This window comes from Coregonus lavaretus, assembly GCF_964263955.1.
Source record: "Coregonus lavaretus genome assembly, contig: HAP1_SCAFFOLD_3882, whole genome shotgun sequence".
NCBI lineage: Eukaryota > Metazoa > Chordata > Actinopteri > Salmoniformes > Salmonidae > Coregonus > Coregonus lavaretus.
The window spans coordinates 12,930-31,631 of NW_028163046.1; the positions used below are offsets into that span (position 1 = coordinate 12,930).

General features: G+C 42.3%; 1 protein-coding gene across 1 annotated transcript; it reads right to left on the reverse strand.

Annotated features, from left to right (window-relative positions):
- Window positions 1–6,061: 6,061 nt before the first annotated feature.
- Window positions 6,062–12,731, reverse strand: LOC311118560 (exosome complex component RRP46-like). The gene is made up of 6 exons (XM_084193350.1): window positions 12,600–12,731; window positions 12,279–12,392; window positions 8,598–8,719; window positions 7,939–8,079; window positions 7,608–7,697; window positions 6,062–6,232 (listed from the first exon to the last, which is right to left on the reverse strand). Exons 1-6 carry the CDS (start codon window positions 12,694–12,696, stop codon window positions 6,137–6,139), a joined length of 660 nt encoding a protein of 219 aa, XP_084049476.1. The 5' UTR covers window positions 12,697–12,731; the 3' UTR covers window positions 6,062–6,136.
- Window positions 12,732–18,702: the final 5,971 nt, after the last annotated feature.

Consider the following 18,702-nt stretch of genomic DNA (forward strand, 5'->3'; position numbering starts at 1 on the left):
ATGATTGAAATTTGAAAGACTGGAGGAAGGGAGAGAGGACAGAGAGAGAGAGACATACCAATTAGGATCTGGCTAAAAATAGTTGAATCAGTTATATAACCCATTGGTCTGGGGTCCGCTCACCAACCAAGAATTCACAAAATGCGACAAACACCAAATTGAGACTGCATGCAGAATTCTGCAAAAATATCCTCTGTATACAACGGAAAACACCAAATAATGCATGCGGAGCAGAATTAAGCCGATACCTGCTAATTATAAAAATCCAGAAAAGAGCCGTTCAATTCTATACCCACTTAAAAGGAAGCGATTCCCAAACCTTCCATAACAAAGCCATCACCTACAGAGAGATGAACCTGGAGAAGAGTCCCCTAAGCAAGCTGTTCCTGGGGCTCTGTTCACAAACACAAACAGACCCCACAGAGCCCCAGGACAACAACACAATTAGACCCAACCAAATCATGAGAAAACAAAAAGAGAATTACTTGACACATTGGAAAGAATAAACATAAAAACAGAGCAAACTAGAATGCTATTTGGCCCTAAACAGAGAGTACACAGTGACAGAATACCTGACCACTGTGACTGACCCAAAATTAAGGAAAGCTTTGACTATGTACAGACTCAGTGAGCATAGCCTTGCTATTGAGAAAGGCCGCCGTAGGCAGACCTGGCTCTCAAGAGAAGACAGGCTATGTGCACACTGCCCACAAAATGAGGTGGAAACTGAGCTGCACTTCCTAACCTTCTGCCAAATATATGGCCATATTAGAGACACATATTTCCTTCAGATTACACAGACCCACTAAAAATTTGAAAACAAATCCAATTTGGATAAACTCCCTTATCTACTGGGTGAAATACCACAGTGTGCAATCACAGCTGCAAGATTTGTGACCTGTTGCCACAAGAATAAGGGCAACCAGTGAAGAACAAACACCATTGTAAATACAACCCATATTTATGTTGATTTGTTTTCCCTTTTGTACTTTAACTATTTGCACATTGTTACAACATTTGAAATGTCTTTATTATTTTGGAACTTTAGTGAGTGTGATGTTTACTGTTAATATCTATTTCACTTGCTTTGGCAATGTTAACCAATAAAGCCATTTGAATTGAGAGAGAGAGAGAGAGAGAGGGAGGACAGAGGGAGGGACAGTTTCTCTTTTCTATTATGACCATCCCTCTGTCCTTTCTCTCCCCCCCTCTCTCCCCTCTGTCCCCTCTCCCTCCCCTCTGTCCCCCCCTCCCTCCCCCTCTCCGTCCCCCCTCCCTCTACCCCTCTCCCTCTCCTCTGTCCTCCCTCCCTCTGTCCCCCCTCCCTCTCCTCTGTCCTCCCTCCCCTCTGTCCCCTCTCCCTCTCCCCCTCTCCCTCTCCCCCTCTCCCTCTCCTCTGTCCTCCCTCCCTCTGTCCCCTCTCCCTCTGTCCCCTCTCCCCCCCTCTCTCTCCCTCTCCCTCTGTCCCCTCTCCCCCCCTCTCTCCCCTCTCCGTGTTTCAGACCAACAAGGCGTCGGCTCAGGGGGACTTCCAGGGGGCAGGTGCAGCATCCCGCCAGGCCCTATGGCTCTCTGTCCTCTCTATGGTGTTTGGGATCATCACGTACATCTGTGCCATCTCTGCTCTCATCTCCTATCTGTCTGGGAAGCCGCCGTAATCCCTGGCTGGAGCCACAGAACACACACACGGTGTGTGTGTGTATATACACACACATATATATACACACACACACACACACACACACAGTATATACACATAGTATATAAAACATACTAACACACACATACAGTACATACACACACCAACACACAGTATATACATACTTTTATACAACGGGTGGGTCTAATCCTGGATGCTGATCGGTTAAAACCGTATTCCACAAGTTACCACCGGCTAAATATATTATGTTAAAATGCCTATTTCCATCTGACTGCCCAATCCACTGTCTCCTCAGCCCAGCCAGGCAAGTTATAAACTTGATCTCCACTATACAGAGATTCTAGACATTCTCACATTTCTTTTAGACTAACATTTCGTTTTCAACAGCGGAGATTTGTATAAACCTTGCGGTCTGTCTCTACGACATTTGCAACATTGTTTCAATATTCAAATTCGAGTCGGGACGAGACAGACAGCGTTTCTCAGCCAGTCGAAATCATGAATCAGCGAGCATCATTTTTATGGATATATAGAAATAAACGTAAATTGAAAAAAAAGGTCAAATGAAATGAAGTGCAGCTAGTTTGCAGTCTTTCCAGCTTCAGTTTGAAGTGATTGTGTTAGCTGTGTTGTTGGCTAGCTCCTCTGAACAACAGTGTCCTGACAAGAGAGCACATTTTCTATGCCAGGTGAAATCGCGACTCGTTAGCTCATTGTTATGGATGTATCCAAATAAATGTCACTCGAAAACCGCTTAAACAAATGAAAATGCAGCTACTTTAATGTTATTCTGGCTGCACTGTTTGACGTGACTGAGTTAGGGATAAGAACGTTGCCAGCCATTATGACAATGGAACATTTAGAATGAACGACTGGGTCGCGTCCATAGATTCAGAACGACTGGGTCGCGTCCATAGATTCAGAACGACTGGGTCGCGTCCATAGATTCAGAACGACTGGGTCGCGTCCATAGATTCAGAACGACTGGGTCGCGTCCATAGATTCAGAACGACTGGGTCGCGTCCATAGATTCAGAACGACTGGGTCGCGTCCATAGATTCAGAACGACTGGGTCGCGTCCATAGATTCAGAACGACTGGGTCGCGTCCATAGATTCAGAACGACTGGGTCGCGTCCATAGATACAGAACGACTGGGTCGCGTCCATAGATTCAGAACGACTGGGTCGCGTCCATAGATTCAGAACGACTGGGTCGCGTCTCTATCAAACGAGCCGATATAACGAACGACCAGCCGGCTTGGGTAGCAACCGTAGATTTGTGTCGGGACTATATCTTGTGGAAGGATGAAATAGTATGAATAAATTCATCAAAATAACGTTTTGTTATGAAAACATGTCAATCATTATTTGAATATGTTGGTAACCCGTTGTATAAAAGTGATAATGCTCTCCAAGCCGGTGTTTGGAGGATATATTGGCACGGTTTGCAGGCACTCGACGAACAACAGCCGTGCCAATATATCCTCCAAACACCGGCTTGGAGAGCATTATCACTTTTAGACAACGGGTTACCAACATATTCAAATAATGATTGACATGTTTTCATAACAAAACGTTATTTTGATGAATTTATTCATACTATTCCATCCTTCCACAAGATATAGTCACGACACAAAGCTATAACTATATATATATATATATATATCCTCCAAACACAGGTTTCGAGGGCATTATCACTTAAATGAACACACACACAATATATATACATACATAAATATGAACAAACATTGTACATACATATGAACACACATATGCAAAACAAACACACACACACACCACCTGGATTTATGTTGAAGATCACAGTCACCCTCTGACCCGACCATGAAGGAGCGATCATGGACCTGATGACTGAGGAACCATCACATTATGTAAATATCACCATGAAGGAGCGATCATGGACCTGATGACTGAGGAACCATCACATTATGTAAATATCACCATGAATTAATATGGCCACCATGATAACTGAAGAACCATCACAAGGATATTCAGGGGAGGAAGGACATCCTAATGGTCCTGACAACACAGGAGCAGGGTAGGCCATGACTGACTACACCAATCCCTGTCCTCTGGATGTATCCAGCACTCTACACTACAGCAGCTTGCCTTCAGAGAGGGAGGGTCAAATAGAAATGGCACTCATAACACAACATAATGCACCTGTAAAGACAGTTTCTAAACAAATGGAGAGAGGGGGAGAGAGAGGCAGCAGAGAGGAGAGAGATGCAGCAGAGGGATGCAGTAGAGGGATACAGCAGAGATGGGGAGAGATGCAGCAGAGAGGCTGAGAGATGCAGCAGAGAGGTTGAGAGATGCAGCAGAGAGGTTGAGAGATGCAGCAGAGAGGCTGAGAGATGCAGCAGAGAGGATGAGAGATGCAGCAGAGAGGATGAGAGATATGTAGCAGAGAGGAGTGGAGATGCGGGGGAGAGATGCAGCAGAGAGGGAGCGAGAGAGGCAGCAGAGAGGAAGTGAGAGAGGCAGCAGAGAGGGGGAGAGAGAGGCAGCAGAGAGGGGGAGAGAGAGGCAGCAGAGAGAAGCGAGAGAGGCAGAGAGAGCGGCAGCAGAGAGGGTGAGAGAGAGAGGCAGCAGAGAGATAGAGAGAGGCAGCAGAGAGGGTAGAGAGATGCAGCAGAGAGGGTGGAGAGATGCAGCAGAGAGGAAGCGAGAGAGGCAGCAGAGATGGGGAGAGAGAAGCAACAGAGAGGGGGAGAGAGGCAGCAGAGAGGAGTGTAGAGGGGGTGAGAGAGAGGGATAGACCCTGCTGCCTGCGATGACTCATTCCATTAAGAGAAGCTACTCCTGCAGGACACTGTTCTCCCCCGCAGCCCAAATATAGACAGGCTATTTTCTCATCCGTATGCAGACACTTAGGGGATCTACCTACGAGACTCTGCTGTCAATATCACCTCTCCTGGACGGGACGGGAATGTTTAAACAACCATGCCATCATAACATAAAGCAATTATTCTGTGAAACAGTGATGGACTCCATATTCAGCAGATGTCATTATTTGGGTATTTACAGTTTGTTACAAACCACAACATGACGTCAAAGACACAGCCTGGTATTTCTAATCTCCACGGTGAGACAGGAACACTGGCCACAGCCTGTTGTATAATAACTAATGCCACGTATCCTTCCCTTCTTTACTTTAAAAAGGTCGAGTCAGCAATATGACGTAGAAAGTAAAACAGCAGTGAGTCAATTTCCGCAACAACTAAGAGCCTTGAAGCGCGAGGCTCAACTTCTCAGCCGTTTTGGTCCAGTGGATACCACGTTGTAAATGCGTGAAGCGAACCCTTGCACATGCGCAGATAATGTGTGACTGTCAGGGCGTCGCAATTTTTGCAGTGCTGATCGTGGCGCCGTCAGTCTACCTTAAAATCAGTCAACCTGCATGGTGAATTAGCACTTTGTTATGTTTCTCTTGCTCCATGCTTCAATAACCCTCGCTGTCTGGAATGATCATAACAGTGACAAAATCTCTAGCCACTTCAGTGCTCAGTTCTCCAGGAGTTCAGTTCAGTGTGCCATAAAGGAAACAGCTGCTCGATAAAGAGAGTCCCTGAAACAACGTCGACAGACTGAAACATACTGACGTTGAAACAACGTCGACAGACTGGAACATACTGACGTTGAAACAACGTCGACAGACTGGAACATACTGACGTTTTCTATTTATACCTCTAGTCATCTAGGTCGAGCAGCGGTCACCTGTTGTTCCTGCGAACGCAAAGGAATTGTTTTGTGCGTTTCAGAGAATCAGTGTTGTATCAAGACTGAGTTTGATTTAATGAAGAACACTATAATAATAATTTAATTAAAGCACTTTAGAAACCATAACTACTAAATGTGTGACTACCACTACTGGTGACATACTACTGCACTGAATATGACACCTCTGTACAGACCACACAATACGGAGGAGGTCTGTCAACACAATACGGAGGAGGTCTGTCAACACAATACGGAGGAGGTCTGTCAACACAATACGGAGGAGGTCTGTCAACACAATACGGAGGAGGTCTGTCAACACTGGCCAGGGTTAGATGGGAGAAAACAAGGAAGTACTTTTGAGATTCACCCCATGTATTGATCATTCAGTCTAGTCAACAGAGATCAGGGGTGAAAGGTCAGGTCAATGAGAGTGAGCTGATCAGGTGTACCTATACTGTTGCTGTTCACAACCCCTTGTGTTATTATGAAATGTACATATAAAGACTGACTATGTAATAAAGGCACTTGACTAAACACGTAGCTTTCCTTTCCATGTTTGACAATATCATTAATATTTTGGTTCATTTTGTGTTGTTGGTTTCATTAAGTTAATATCAATTCTTTAAAGTGCAAGAACAAGAAAAGGCGATTTTTTTTTTTACCAGTTCCAAATATTTTATTAAAAAACACAAGCGGTTTGGTCTGTAAAAAAAGAAGATGCAGAATCCTCGATAATCAGAGTGTCTTCGAATACCTTCGTCTGACAGAATCTCTGTAGAACTGGAAAATCTTGTCTGATGCGTTCTGGCTGACGGCAATACACTGCTGCAGCTATTGGGAGAAAGACAGAGGTATGGGGGATGGATATTGATTGGCTATTGATTATTGTTATTTGTAGTGCACTGTTGAGGGAACTTGCAAGTCAGCATTCCACTGTACTGTTTATACCTGCTGTAAAACTGTGTAGACCACATTTAAAAAAAATACTAGTTTACTATAGAATATTAGTATACTGAATAATTATATAACACACTCTGTAGTATCCCTAAATCATGTGGTGCTTACTATAGAATTGTTTAGTATACTGTAGAATAATATATTAAATACTACAGTATTATACACAAAAAAAACACTAGTGTGTATATACACTATAGTAATTACTACAGTGTTTTTTGTGTATAATACTGTAGTATTTACTGCAGTGTTTATGTGGACATGGCTTGTATACTGTAGTAATGTTTACTCATATATACACACATACTACAGTTTTTTTAAATTAGCATATACTCCACCCATTCCCATATCACTATGTGAGCCAACCATAAGTGAGAAACCAACATGCCAAGTACAGACCATATATTGTGTTCCTTACAGGTCATAGTTCAGAGCTTCTGCTCTTCTCTATCTGTTCAGACCCCAGTCCTATCTACCTACAGGTTATGGAAAATTCTTAGTATTAACCCAGAAGGTTTCCTCAAGGAAAAAGCCCCCACTTCTATGTCAAAGATGATAAAACACTATAGTAAATACTACAGTAATTACTATAGTATATACACTACAGTGTGTGTGTGTGTGTATATATATATATATAGTAAACTTTACTACAGTATACTAGCCATGTCCACATAAACACTGCAGTAAATACTATAGTATATAAATATAGTAATACTACAGTATTTAGAGCATAGTATAGTATTTTTTTCATATGGAAGGTGATGAATTAACTTTGATTTGATCAATGTGATATCACCATAGGCTAATTAATTAATAATTAAGTGGGTGCTTATAGTTGTCCTTTTTCACACATGTACAAGTATATTAATACTTTTGCGTGAATTGGAAGTGCAATTTTTTCATATCCCACTCGCTCTCAGACACCCTCGGAGAGCGGGGTCACAACCAGGGTCTTCCATTATCAACCATGACCCTGGAGCAATTAGGGTTAAATGCCTTGGCACATCGACAGAGTTGGGGATTTGAACTAGCGACCTTGCGGTTACTGGCCCAACGCTCTAACGGCTAGGCCACCTGTTGGCTTTATGAAAAGTCAGTTTGTTTAGAGCAGTTAACTACAAACCACTCAACACCACTGCTGGTGCTTTGGTGATGACAAAAAAATATATATATATATATATACACACACACACCATTCTTCCAAACACCACTGAAAAGAAATGTGTGATTTAAGATGTGGATATTTACTGACCTCATGAACTGTAAAAGATCCTCTGGTGGATGACATCATCACTCTGCGCTCGGTACTGTCAATAGCGAAGGTCATCAAAGCTCGACTTTCCTGAGAGAGGAAACGCAAAGCAGTAGTTTCAGGGTCAATAGGGTGTACTACCCAATGTGATGCAGGTCTTACAACGCTGCACATACAAAAGGTATGAATAGAATTTTATAGAAAAAACATTTTCTAGAATGTGGAATAAAAGGAAATGAACGTAATATAAAAAGCAAAAAACTAATTTGAATTTAAAGCTGGGGTCATCTGGTGGGAATAGCCATGTTTTTCTGCTAGAACAATCATCTACCTTCTCCTGTGCTGAATTGGGGTCGGTAATGACCTGTCCATCTGTATCGATGGCACAGGTGACCCCAGCGAACAGGCAGCTCATAGGCAGGCCTGCGTCCATCAGGGCCATACAGGCTGAGTTCAGAAAGCAGGACAACAGCTGGGGGTGAGGGGGTTAAGGAACACTACTGACACACAGCAGGAATAAGAATAATTATAATAAAACACTAATCTCCTGTTCCGTTCTCGGCACCTTCTCCACAGACCTGAAGTCCACGGTCTCTGAATTAGTGAATTCAGGGAGTGCAAGGTGCCCCAGGATGTTGGGTGGAAGGGGACTGAGGGCACGGAAGACCACTTCACAGGCTGATTAAAAACGCCTGACTGCAGTCTTAGTGCAACACGAGGAAAAGCTCAGACCTTAGAGTAAAGGGAAACCAGGTAGCTTAGTGGTTAAGAGCGTTGTGCCAGTAACCGAAAGGTCGCTGGTTCTAATCCCCGAGCCGACTAGGTGAAAAATCTGTCGATGTGCCCTTGAGCAAGGCACTTAACCCTAATTGCTCCTGTAAATCGCTCTGGATAAGAGCGTCTGCTAAATGACCAAATAAAAAATAAATAAAACACTGCAATGGGACAATAACACGCACGCAGGGGGGATGTTATTTCACTAAAGGATACTGAACCATCATCATGGACCACTTGGAGGATGAGTGTGAGGGAGGAGCGTGGATGAAGGGTGGAGAGAAGAGCTGCCTCGCATGTTTCCCTCACACACTGCTCTCTGGCTCGCTCTCTGACACCTGAGGAAGAACAAAAATTAGGTCTGACACTGCCATCTTGTGGTGTTGTGTGTAAGTGCATCCTGTAGGTGTAATATAACAAGTGACGGCGTCACGGGCCTAACACCACCCGTGCCAATATATCCTCCAAACACCAGCTTCTCGGGCATTATCACTTAAATATGATATGATTCCTCACTCAAAGGGAGTGGGACGCTGGTAGTAAGGGGAGGCAATGTTATCGCGTGCACCGGTCAGTAAAGTAAGAGGTGGGGGCTATGGGATGTAGAAGAGAGGAAGTTGTGGAGTAGACTACGGTTTGGGCACAGGTTTGAATGCCACGTTGTGGATGAGAGGGATACATGAAACAGGTCTGTGTGGTTAGTGGAGAATGTGTTGATATTTTGTGAACTGTATGACGTAGATCGTAGGGATGCACGATCTATCGGTATAGGCCGATATTAGCAGAAAATGTCAACATCGGCTCTATGTATAGTTTAACACCGATGTCAAAGCGGACGTGTATACCTGTATAACGTTGGTAGATGACGTAATGACGCCAGGAAAAATACAGTGCAACACAGCATTCCTAACCTAGCCCACAATGTCTGCTGTGTGGATCTATTCTGAAGTTTCAAAAGAAGATGACAGAAAGGCCATATGCAACGTTTGTGCTGCTATTATTTCCAGAGGAGGAAAGAAAGTGTAATCTTTCAATACCACAAACCTAATTACTCATTTGAAAGTGCATGTTACGGATACAGGTATCCTGTGTCTTTTTGTGTTTTTCCTCTCCTTCTGCCCTAATCACAGGTGTCCTGTATGTTCCTGATTGGTGGTCGTTGAGGTGTCTGCTGATTGCTAAGGTGGACCAATCAGTGAACATTCCTCTGCATTGCACCACCTGTTGCTGGTGTTGCAATCACACATCCCATTGTATAAAAACCAGTCAGTTGTGTTTGTTTAGAGAGACTATTTCCGTATGTGAGTATGGATACTGTAGTGTCCTGTTTTTTTTACTCACTAAGTTGCTGGTTACTCTGTTTGGTAATTTTGTTAGAGACTAATTTCTGTATATGAGTAATGGATACTGTGATGTCCTGTGTTTAGAGTACTCATTAATTTGCTGGTTACTCTGTTTGGTAACTTTGTGTTTCTGGGAAAAGGGGAGTTTGAGCTAGCTGCCCTTGGGCATACATTTCCCGTAGAAAGAACTGTCTATAAACACTAGTTAGACCTGAGCGGACCACCCACTGTATTTTTGTATGATTAGCAGTAGCTTAGCGGTTCTTGAGGCAGGCAAGATCAGTTTAGGGGTGTTTTACACTATTGTTTCATTTCTTGGGTCCTGCTCAGCCCTTTTTCCCAAACCTTTACCGTGTGTTCACAAATAAACATTTATGTTTGACGGTAGGTTATGGTTGTCGTGTAGTTTTTCGTTCTCACTGTGCCATGTCATCATCCTAATTTGCATGAATTATGTTACGGGTCTCATGTCCATCCACCCTAGACGTTTAAAGCCACGGGGTTCGTAACAGTGCATCACCCTCAGACGTTCAGCAACTACTTAGAACAAAAACTGTAAAAAACTAAGCGCACACTTCCAACAACTAAACAAGTTCAAGTCAAGCAGTCATTTGAAAGATTAAGAATATTTCAGCGAGACAACTCAAAAGGCGAAATCCATTAACGCCAAGATAATAGCATTCATTGCCCTTGACAAGCAACCGTTCTCTGTCGTGGATGATGTTGGCTTTCGCCGACTGGTCGAGCCCCGGTACACACTACCAAGTAGGCGCTATTTTTCAGATGTTGCCCTACCGGAGTTACACAGTTTTGTTGAAACGCACATCAATGAGCTACTTGCTATGGGCGTCACTGCTATTAGCTTCACGACTGACATTTGGCGTCTGCAGCAGACGTGATACCCTCTGTCATGGCATTGAAACGCCTGCTCAACAAAGCTGCCGACACAGACCGTGGGGTTAAAACTTGCAAAAGTTCTCTACTAGAGGCTGTGAACAAGCGATTCGGTGGCATTCTCTCAGCCTCTTTACGGTGTCGCCACCGTGCTCAATGCTAGGTACAAGGACCGCTACTTCGATGCAGGCAAGAAACAGGCTTTAGGTGAAATGTTCCAGACACAGCTGGACAAGATGGAAACGGACACTGACAGTACGCACCGAGAGAGAGGAACCACGACAGAAGAGGCCACGGAGAGACAGAGCTGAAACGTCACTGCTTGAATATGTTTGATGAAATCCTGGTTGACAATGGAACGACTGAAGAAATGAACAACGAAACAGCACAGCAAGTACGTGAAAAGAAATAGCTTTTGATTATGTTTTACTGGGAAAATGGGGACATACGTAAATGCCAACAAAATAACTTTTTGGTCAGTGTGTGTATATCTCTGTGAGAGAGAGAGAGAGACTTACTACATCGGCCAACGTTGATCTATGCCTAACCCTCCCCTCCAGGAATGAAGATGCACTTGGATACTGGAGCAGTAACAAGCACCGTTTCCCCATCTTAGCTAAAGCTGCGCGCAAGTATCTTGGTGCTCCCTGTACTAGTGTGGACAGTGAGCGACTTTTCAGTGCAGCTTCACACATTGTAGACGAAAAAAGAAACAGACTCGTGACAAAGCCGAGCAGGTCCTCTTTGTGAAGAAAAACCTCCCCCAAATGCTAAAATTGTAAATGGGCAGTCATATTGTAACCCAGCCATCTAGAGTCACTGAAAAAAAATGGACTAAGCCCAATGGCTTTTCTGTTGTTTATTCATGGCTGCTATAGGTCAACATTTTAATTTAAAACAGCAGTTTTGTTCTTTTGTTTATTTTAAAAAATGTCCTAAATGAAAGATGAGATGTTGTAAATTTGCTCGCATTTTCCCTGTCAGGTCAGTTGAGCACATTTGGAAGTTGTGCCATTTATAGCAGTTTATGACGTAGCCTAGAGACAGACGTTTTTTCAAGCAGTTAAAGCTAAAATGATTAACTGCATTTTAGTTTAAACCAATATTTATTTCAAAGCATTTTTAAGTTTCTCCATACAGTCAATATTGGATAGTAAGAAGAGCCACTAACAACTGAACCATCTTTGTAACACGGGGGGTGGGGGGGGGGCAGCTAAAATATTTGTGTCATGAATATCTGTTGTGCGATAAAATAAAATATTAATACAGGTTATTAAACAATCTGTTCCTAACTGAACAAATGACACCGTTTCAACTATTTAACTGTACTAGAATGCTTAAAAAGGCCACTAAAATGTTTTAATATCGGTATCGGGTTTTTTGGCAAGGAAAATATTGGATATCGGTGTCGGCCCAAAATGTCATATCGGTGCATCCCTGGTAGATAGGGAGAGATTGGGGGAGGGTTAGAGAGGCTGGGGGAGGGTTAGAGAGGCTGGCTGTTTCACTTTCTTAGGGGAACAGGACTAATGAAGAACATGTAATGTAGGTAGGACGTGACTGGCCTCACACTCCTGTACAGTAGATGGCAGTGTGCGCACCTTAAACGTTGGATGCCATCTGCCAACCCTAATCCCAAAAAAGAAGATTCCTTACTCACTTGGTAGTCCCACTTTGGGCTGCATCACCACCTCTAGGGTAGCTCTGTCATAGATCTCCTTACTGACTTTCACCTCAGCCGGGCCATACACTCCTGCTAATACACTGGTGTCTCCTGCAGAAAGACACACCCAATGAAACACACATCAACATAGTCCATATCTGAGACAAAGTGATGGAACACTGCACAGCTTGGATGAGTAGGTCACTTCTGTCTTGTTGGCCAACACGGGGGGCAGCGTGAGAGCTGCTACGGGATAGTTTCATACCATGTACATTTCCTTTTTTTACGATATCTTCTTCTGATATACTGCTAACATACCTTGGACAAAGGACGACGAGCCATCAGGTCGTGATAGTAAATTCTGTTCGCAGCCAAACTCCCTCAAAGTAGGACTCAAAGATCCACACGCCTCCATCGTGTAAAGAGAAAACAAGAAGACTGTCGCAGAGATTTGACGTAGCTTTGCTTTTGTAATATTTTGGGTGCTCAACGATGACGGCATTACCCAAGTGCCCGCCTTTGTCTGTATCGCAGATCTCAAATAAATTGTTAGGTGTAAGCAATAAAACCGAAGCGCTTGTAGCCTACCAGATCGCGGTTTCATGGCGCTGCTGAGACCAACCCAATTATTTCAGATCCACTAGTTGAGGTCAATCGATTGGTCGTAATTTAAACATGAGCTGCTAGCTCCTGTAATTCGCAACTAGCAGAGGGAGCTAGCTAACTAAACAGTGAACAAGATGGCGACGGTTAGAGGTGTTAAGAACATGTATGGGATCTGTTCTCATGCAATCCGTCAAACGACTGGATTGAAAGCAGCAAAGCTCCTTCAGCAGAGGGCGTTCAGAGTCAATGTGAGTTAAGACATTTTATAGCTAACCAATGTGAGGAATTGTTGTTTGACATTTCAGCCATAAGTTAGCTAACGTTACTTGTGGCTAGCAAGCTAAACGTCCTTTAGCACACATTCATTAGTTGAATATATGCAATGCAATGCACATCCATCCAAATGTAATTTCTAAATAACATTATTGTTTTGCATGTTGTCATTATATAACTAGCAAGTAAGCTAGCCAGCTTGGAAACGTTTTCAGGTTTGTTTAGCACCCACTGGCAAAATAGTTAGCTAGCATGCTAATTTATCATTATTTTGCTATTCTGGAACCCAAGTAACGTTGCCTTCGTTTTGAATTAGTTAGCTAGTTACTTTGATATGCGTGTTTGATATTACATGCAGATATCAGTAGTTGATCACTGCTAAGTAGTGACGTTTAATTTTCCTGCATCCTGATTGGTCGATTGTGGGGTGTGGAGAACTCCAGACGTCACTTGTGATCGACGTAAAGTCGAACATCTGCGTAACTATCAATAATTTTTGAGTGGTGATGAAACACAATGTTGCACATGCAAACATGACCCACTGTTGATGTAGCTTATATCAAGTCCTGCAAGGGTAGATTGTTGTGTGTAGCTGTGGTTTGTGATGACTGTAGGAAACAGTGCCTACTAACTGCGTCACTAAACCCTTCCTGAGGGACCCCTCCTGAGGGACCCCTCAGACAGCAGGCATGGTGTGTGTGTGTCACTGTAAGTCGTTTGAGCGTTTGCTAAATGACTAAAATGTAAATGTAATAACCCCTCTCTCTCAAATTCAAATTCAATCTGCTTTATTGGCATGAAAAACATTGCGTCAATATTGCCAAAGCAACAATGTAGACAATAAACACTACCAGTCAAAAGTTTGGACACACCTACTTATTCAAGGGTTTTTCTTTTCTTTTTACTATTTTTTACATTATAGAATAATAGTGAAGACAACAAAACTATGAAATAACAAATATGGAATCATGTAGTAAACAGAAAAGTGTTAAACAAATCAAAATATATTTTAGATTCTTCAAATAGCCACCCTTTGCCTTGATGACAGCTTTGCACACTCTTGGCATTCTCTCAACAAGCTTCACCTGGAATGCTTTTCCAACAGTCTTGAAGGAGTTCCCACATATGCTGAGCACTTCTTGGCTGCTTTTCCTTCACTCTGCCGTCCGACTCTTCCCAAACCATCTCAATTGTGTTGAGGTCGGGGGATTGTGGAGGCCAGGTCATCTGATACAGCACTCCATCACTCTCCTTCTTGGTAAAATAGCACTTACACAGCCTGGAGGTGTGTTGGGTCATTGGCCTGTTGAAAAACAAATGATAGTCCCACTAAGCCCAAAACAGATGGGATGGCGTATCGCTGCAGAATGCTGTGGTAGCCATGCTGGTTAAGTGTGCCTTGAATTCTAAATAAATCACAGACAGTGTCACCAGCAAAGCACCCCCACACCATAACACCTCCTCCTCCATGCTTTACGGTGGGAAATACACATGCGGAGATCATCCGTTCACCCACACCGCGTCTCACAAAGACACAGCGGTTGGAACCAAAAATCTCAAATTTGGACTCCAGACCAAAGGACAAATTTCCACCGGTCTAATGTCCATTGCTCGTGTTTCTTGGCCCAAGCAGGTCTCTTCTTCTTATTGGTGTCCTTTTAGTAGTGGTTTCTTTGCAGCAATTCGACCATGAAGGCCTGATTCACACAGTCCCCTCTGAACAGTTGATGTTGAGATGTGTCTGTTACTTGAACTCTGAAGCATTTATTTGGGCTGCAATTTCTGAGGCTGGTAACTCTAATGAACTTATCCTCTGTAGCAGAGGTAACTCTGGGTCTTCCATTCCTGTGGCGGTCCTCATGAGAGCTTGATGGTTTTTGCGACTGCACTTGAAGAAACTTTCAAAATTCTTGAAATGTTCCTTATTGACCGTCCTTCATGTCTCAAAGTAATGATGGACTGTTGTTTCTCTTTGCTTATTTGAGCTGTTCTTGCCATAATATGGACTTGGTCTTTTACCAAACAGGGCTATCTTCTGTATACCAACCCTACCTTGTCAAAACACAACTGATTGGCTCAAACGCATTGAGAAGGAAAGAAATTCCATAAATTAACTTTTGGAAGGCACACCTGTTAATTGAAATGCATTCCAGGTGACTACCTCATGAAGCTGGTTGAGAGAATGCCAAGAGTGTGCAGAGCTGTCATCAAGGCAAAGGGTGGCTACTTTGAAGAATCTCAAATATAAAACATATTTTGATTTGTTTAACACTTATTTTGGGTTACTACATGATTCCATGTGTTATTTCATAGTTTTGATATCTTCACTATTATTCTACAATGTAGAAAATAGTACAAATAAAGAAAAACCCTTGAATGAGTAGGTGTGTCCAAACTTTTGACTGGTACTGTACATTGTAATAAAACAATGAAGAAGAAGAATAATATAAAATGGTAGTAAATAATAATACAAATAAAGAAAAAGAACAAAAAAGTAAATAATAATACAGAAAATAAATAAATAATAACAATAAGATGGTAACAGTCAATAGCAGAAATATAATAAATATAAAAGGCTAAACATAGAAAATGAAACTATAACTAACTTATAACTAACTGTCATCCTCACCATTACATCAGTACTACTACTACTGCTACTACTGCTACTACTGCTACTACTGCTACTACTGCTACTACTACTACTACTACTACTACTACTACTACTACTACTACTACTACTACTACTACTACTACTACTACTACCACCATCATTAAACTGCTATCATTACCATCACCCCTACAACCCGTACCACTACTATTTGGAATAATAACAATATTAATACTAATAATATGTAAGTTACTGTTTACTATGCAGATGTTATTATTCAGTGTCCCTCAGGCTATGGCAGGGAAATATATATTTGACTGCAAGAGGAGCCGTTGCTCCTTCACCCATGAGTACTTTTTGTTTTTCCTCTGGGTTTAATAAATGTAGTAATTTCTGTGAATAATTAATCTCTTGGTGAGGAATATTTCTCACAGTAAAGGAGAAAGTTAATCTCTGTTTCTACCTCCCCTGTTGTGCAGTGACCACATACACGCTCCTCTTTGGGTAGCCATGTCTTTTTATGTCTGCCGGTTTCTATTGCCAATTGGTGGTCACTCAGCCAGTACTTGGGAAGGATCTGTATCTGCTTCGTATCTCTGACAGAGTAGAGATAATCTGCCTGTTCGTATTCTCTGTTTAGGGCCAGATAGCAATTTAGTCGGCTTTGGGATTTTGTTTCATTTTTCCAATGTTGTAAAAATAAGTCCTTCGATTGGTTCATGATTTTGTTTATTTGAATTATTTATTTTTAAGTAGTGCTGGTGTCAGATTTGTTGGTTAGGTCCAACACCAGCTGACTGAGAGTGCTCGTTTCTGGGCTCAGCTCTTAGGTTTGAAGTGCTTTAAATTGGAGACTTGAATTTGGACTTGAATTTAGATGTAGACACAATTTTTTCTGTATTTTCATTACTACTGGAAAGCGTCCAATTCTGTCCTGCATGCATTACACATTATATATACAGTGGGGGAAAAAAGTATTTAGTCAGCCACCAATGGTGCAAGTTCTCCCACTTAAAAATATGAGAGAGGCCTGTAATTTTCATCATAGGTACACGTCAACTATGACAGACAAAATGAGAAAGAAAAATCCAGAAAATCACATTGTAGGATTTTTAATGAATTTATTTGCAAATTATGGTGGAAAATAAGTATTTGGTCATTAACAAAAGTTTCTCAATACTTTGTTATATACCCTTTGTTGGCAATGACACAGTTCAAACGTTTTCTGTAAGTCTTCACAAGGTTTTCACACACTGTTGCTGGTATTTTGGCCCATTCCTCCATGCAGATCTCCTCTAGAGCAGTGATGTTTTGGGGCTGTCGCTGGGCAACACGGACTTTCAACTCCCTCCAAAGATCTATGGGGTTGAGATCTGGAGACTGGCTACGCCACTCCAGGACCTTGAAATGCTTCTTACGAAGCCACTCCTTCGTTGCCCGGGCGGTGTGTTTGGGATCATTGTCATGCTGAAAGACCCAGCCACGTTTCATCTTCAATGCCCTTGCTGATGGAAGGAGGTTTTCACTCATAATCTCATGATACATGGCCCCATTCATTCTTTCCTTTACACGGATCAATCGTCCTGGTCCCTTTGCAGAAAAACAGCCCCAAAGCATGATGTTTCCACCCCCATGCTTCACAGTAGGTATGGTGTTCTTTGGATGCAACTCAGCATTCTTTGTCCACCAAACACAACAAGTTGAGTTTTTACCAAAAAGTTATATTTTTGTTTCATCTGACCATATGACATTCTCCCAATCCTCTTCTGGATCATCCAAATGCACTCTAGCAAACTTCAGACGGGCCTGGACATGTACTGGCTTAAGCAGGGGGACACGTCTGGCACTGCAGGATTTGAGTCCCTGGCGGTGTAGTGTGTTACTGATGGTAGGCTTTGTTACTTTGGTCCCAGCTCTCTGCAGGTAATTCACTAGGTCCCCCCGTGTGGTTCTGGGATTTTTGCTCACCGTTCTTGTGATCATTTTGACCCCACGGGGTGAGATCTTGCGTGGAGCCCCAGATCGAGGAAGATTATCAGTGGTCTTGTATGTCTTCCATTTCCTAATAATTGCTCCCACAGTTGATTTCTTCAAACCAAGCTGCTTACCTATTGCAGATTCAGTCTTCCCAGCCTGGTGCAGGTCTACAATTTTGTTTCTGGTGTCCTTTGACAGCTCTTTGGTCTTGGCCATAGTGGAGTTTGGAGTGTGACTGTTTGAGGTTGTGGACAGGTGTCTTTTATACTAATAACAAGTTCAAACAGGTGCCATTAATACAGGTAACGAGTGGAGGACAGAGGAGCCTCTTAAAGAAGAAGTTACAGGTCTGTGAGAGCCAGAAATCTTGCTTGTTTGTAGGTGACCAAATACTTATTTTCCACCATAATTTGCAAATAAATTCATAAAAAATCCTACAATGTGATTTTCTGGAAAGTTTTTTTTCTCAATTTGTCTGTCATAGTTGACGTGTACCTATGATGAAAATTACAGGCCTCTCTCATCTTTTTAAGTGGGAGAACTTGCACAATTGGTGGCTGACTAAATACTTTTTTCCCCCACTGTGTGTGTGTGTGTATGTATGTATATATATATATATATAATTATTACTACATGCTCTCAATTCAATTTCAATTTAAGGGCTTTATTGGCATGGGAAACGTATGTTAACATTGCCAAAGCAAGTGAAGTAGATAGTAAACAAAAGTGAAATAAACAATAAATATTAACAGTAAACATTACACTCAGAAGTTCCAAAAGAATAAAGACCTTTGAAATGTCATTGTGTCTATATACAGTGTTGTAACAATGTGCAAATAGTTAAAGTACAAATGGGAAAATAAATTAACATAAATATGGGTTGTATTTACAATGGTGTTTGTTCTTCACTGATTGCCCTTTTCTTGTGGCAACAGGTCACAAATCTTGCAGCTGTGA